This window comes from Benincasa hispida, chromosome 11, assembly GCF_027475165.1.
Source record: "Benincasa hispida cultivar pf3 chromosome 11, pf3_genome.v1.1, whole genome shotgun sequence".
NCBI lineage: Eukaryota > Viridiplantae > Streptophyta > Magnoliopsida > Cucurbitales > Cucurbitaceae > Benincasa > Benincasa hispida.
Window position 1 is genome coordinate 31,560,563 of NC_143488.1, and position 3,087 is coordinate 31,563,649.

At 34.2% G+C, this 3,087-nt stretch overlaps 1 protein-coding gene across 1 annotated transcript; it reads left to right on the top strand.

Moving 5' to 3' along the window:
* The first annotated feature begins 1,451 nt into the window (after positions 1 to 1,451).
* On the top strand, positions 1,452 to 1,904 carry LOC150032576 (uncharacterized). The gene has a single exon (XM_090306947.1). It carries the CDS (start codon positions 1,452 to 1,454, stop codon positions 1,902 to 1,904), a length of 453 nt encoding a protein of 150 aa, XP_090163073.1.
* The last annotated feature ends 1,183 nt before the right edge of the window (positions 1,905 to 3,087 follow it).

Consider the following 3,087-nt stretch of genomic DNA (forward strand, 5'->3'; position numbering starts at 1 on the left):
TCTTAAATAGTAAGCAACGTTATAAAGTAAGAGTGACTGATTTTATGGTGCGATCTTATACAAACCAATTTGCACAAGACACCCCCACTCCTCATGTCATAATATGTATGAATTAGGATTACTTTGTTTGTAGCACTTTACAACTCTTTGTAACAACTACAGAGTAGGACGCATCTAATAATGTTACCAGAATAAGGCACCCAACCTTATTCATATACTATAGATCATTTTGACTATTTACTCGAACCTGATCCAACCCTTATGTAGACATAAAGTTCAAGTACTCATATAATAGTCATGGGTCTTTTAAGTTTATTGGATTTCTAGTAAGCAATACATATATTCAATAACAACTTATTGAATTTCCAGAATAAGTTTTATTGTTTACAAACTACGAGTTTTAGGACATAAAACCCAACAAAAATAGATTGTTACCTTATAAAATTTGGTTACAAACTCAAATCGGTTCATAAACCTGTTTAAGGCTGGGGATACTTAAGTTGACGGTTTACGTAGCACCTTCTACCTGGGGATTATGCTTGAAAGATTGAGCATTGTTAACTGATTTTATGAGCTTGTGTGAGTATTGTGAGGTTTAAAACTGGTTTAAACACATAGACATCATAGGGTTATATCCAAATATAAATGTTATACTTGGATAAAGATGATATAGACTTAGGTTGTTTAAAAGTTAGCCATTTTTTAACCTAAGTAAATAAATACCCAAACATTTAGAACACATTAGTGGGAGATTAACAATATATTTGATATATAGTTATTAGCTCTCACGTCCTCAAGAGTTCACACCGTGAGATCCATGCTCGGCTTCATGTCGCTTTTACCGTGACTACTCCATTCGAAAAGTGTTTGCATGGATCAATAACAAGGTGAATGGGGAAGTAATTCATAGTAAGTGGGTGAAGGAAATGTGTCAACATTTTCCTACGGTCTCCTCTATTAGTTTAAACTGTGAGATTCCTATGTTCCGTCTATTGTCGTTTTTAGGCGACACTAACTAGTTATTAACCACGACAATCCGCTTGTAGGGTTGTAACATAGGATTTGGAATAACCCATGCTTCAGTAAATGAATAGGGTCTTATAGTTTCGTCTTGAGTATTGCCTTCCATTTTGGGGGCATATTCATACCATTCTATAAAATCTGAAAAATGGCGGGTCACACTTACAAGAATTACTAATTGTTAGTAAAGATTTTGACTAAAAATGATAACCAAAAGAACTATAAGAGTAAAGAGTTATTTTGATATAGTATTTGGTCAGGAATTGTCTTGCTCTAGTGAAAGAATTGTTGACTACCCCTCGGTAACAACTGTTCTAAATCACTAAAGTATCATTGCAAATAAATAAAGATTTATTGGGTACTTTATTGTTTTGCTAAAATTGGATTTAGATGCATAAAGTTTAATAGAATTTATTTAAATTATTTCAGTAATGTCGAATTCAATCATACGACTGCTAGCTTCCGATAAGTTTAACGGTGAAGGATATTCAAACTGGAAATTCAACATCAATACAATATTAGTTGTGGATGATTTGAGGTTTGTGTTGACAAAGGAATGTCCTCCGGTTCCCAGTACAACAGCAAACCAAAATGTTTGGGACATCTATGTTCGGTGGGTTAGGGCTAATGAAAAAGCTCGGGCCTACATCTTAGCAAGTATATCAGATGTACTTAATAAAAAACATGAGGTAATGCCCACTGCCTGTGAGACAATGGCATCACTTCAGGAGATCCTTGAGCAACCATCATCCTCTATTCGATATGAAGCCATTAAGTATGTCTATAATACTCGCATGAAAGATGGGTCCAATGTTAGAGAACATGTTCTCGATATGATGGTCCATTTTAATGTTGTTGAGGCTCATGGGGCGATGGTAGTATGATATTGGAATCTCTCCCAGAGAGTTATCTGCCATTCAGAACCAATGCTGTTATGAACAAAATTATTTATAATTTGACTATGTTGTTGAACGAATTATAGACATATCAATCTATGATGAAACTTAAGGAAAAAGAAGTAAATGTTATTTCTAAACCTAAAAAGTTTTTTAAGCGGTCGTCGTCTGGAACAAGACCTACCGATAACAAAAAGTCTGTTCCTTCTTCTTCAAAAGATAAATCGGTACAAATGAGGAAGAAGGGTAAAGGGAATAAGAAAACCACTGCTAAGAAAAACAAAAACAAAAACAAGACTCCCAAAGGAAAGTGTTTCCATTGTGGAGAGGAGGGGCACTGGAAGCGTAACTGCCCAAAGTATTTGGCTGAAAAGAAAGTGGAAAAGGCGAAACAAGGTAAATTAGATTTACTAGTAGTTGAAACATGTCTAATGGTTCTCACTCACCTAACCTGGATATTAGATTCAGGCACCGCTAATCATGTTTGCACTTTTCTACAGGAAACTAATTATGGAGAGAACTTTGTAAACAGGAAATGACTTTCAAGGTGGGAACGACTACAGTCATTTAAGCTCATGTAGTGGGAGATGTCAAGTTATTTTTTAGAGAGTTTATATATATATATATATATCTTACTTAGGAATGTGTATTATGTACCTAAGATGAAAAGAAACTTAATCTCCATTTCCTGTCTGCTAGAAAATACGTACAAAATATCTTTTGATTCTAATGAAGTGTTTGTTTTTTCAAGAGGTATTCATATTTGTTCTGCAAGACTAAAAAATAACTTGTATATATTAAAACCAACTAAAGCAAAGGCCATTCTAAATATAGAGATGTTTAAAACAGCTGAGACTCAAAATAAAAAAAAGGGAAAATTTCTCCTAATAGTTTGGCACCTCAGACTTTGTCACATTAATCTCAATAGGATTAAGAGATTAGTAAAAAAACGGTCATCTAAGTCATATAGAAGATAATTCTTTACCTCCATGTGAATCATGTCTTGATGGAAAAATGACAAAAAGATCTTTTTCTGACAAAGGTCTTTGTGCCAAAGAGCCTCTCGAACTAATACATTCAGACTTATATGGTCTGATGAGTGTAAAAGCACGAGAAGGCTATCTGTATTTCGTTGGCTTTGTTGATGATTACTCGAGATATGGCTACATTT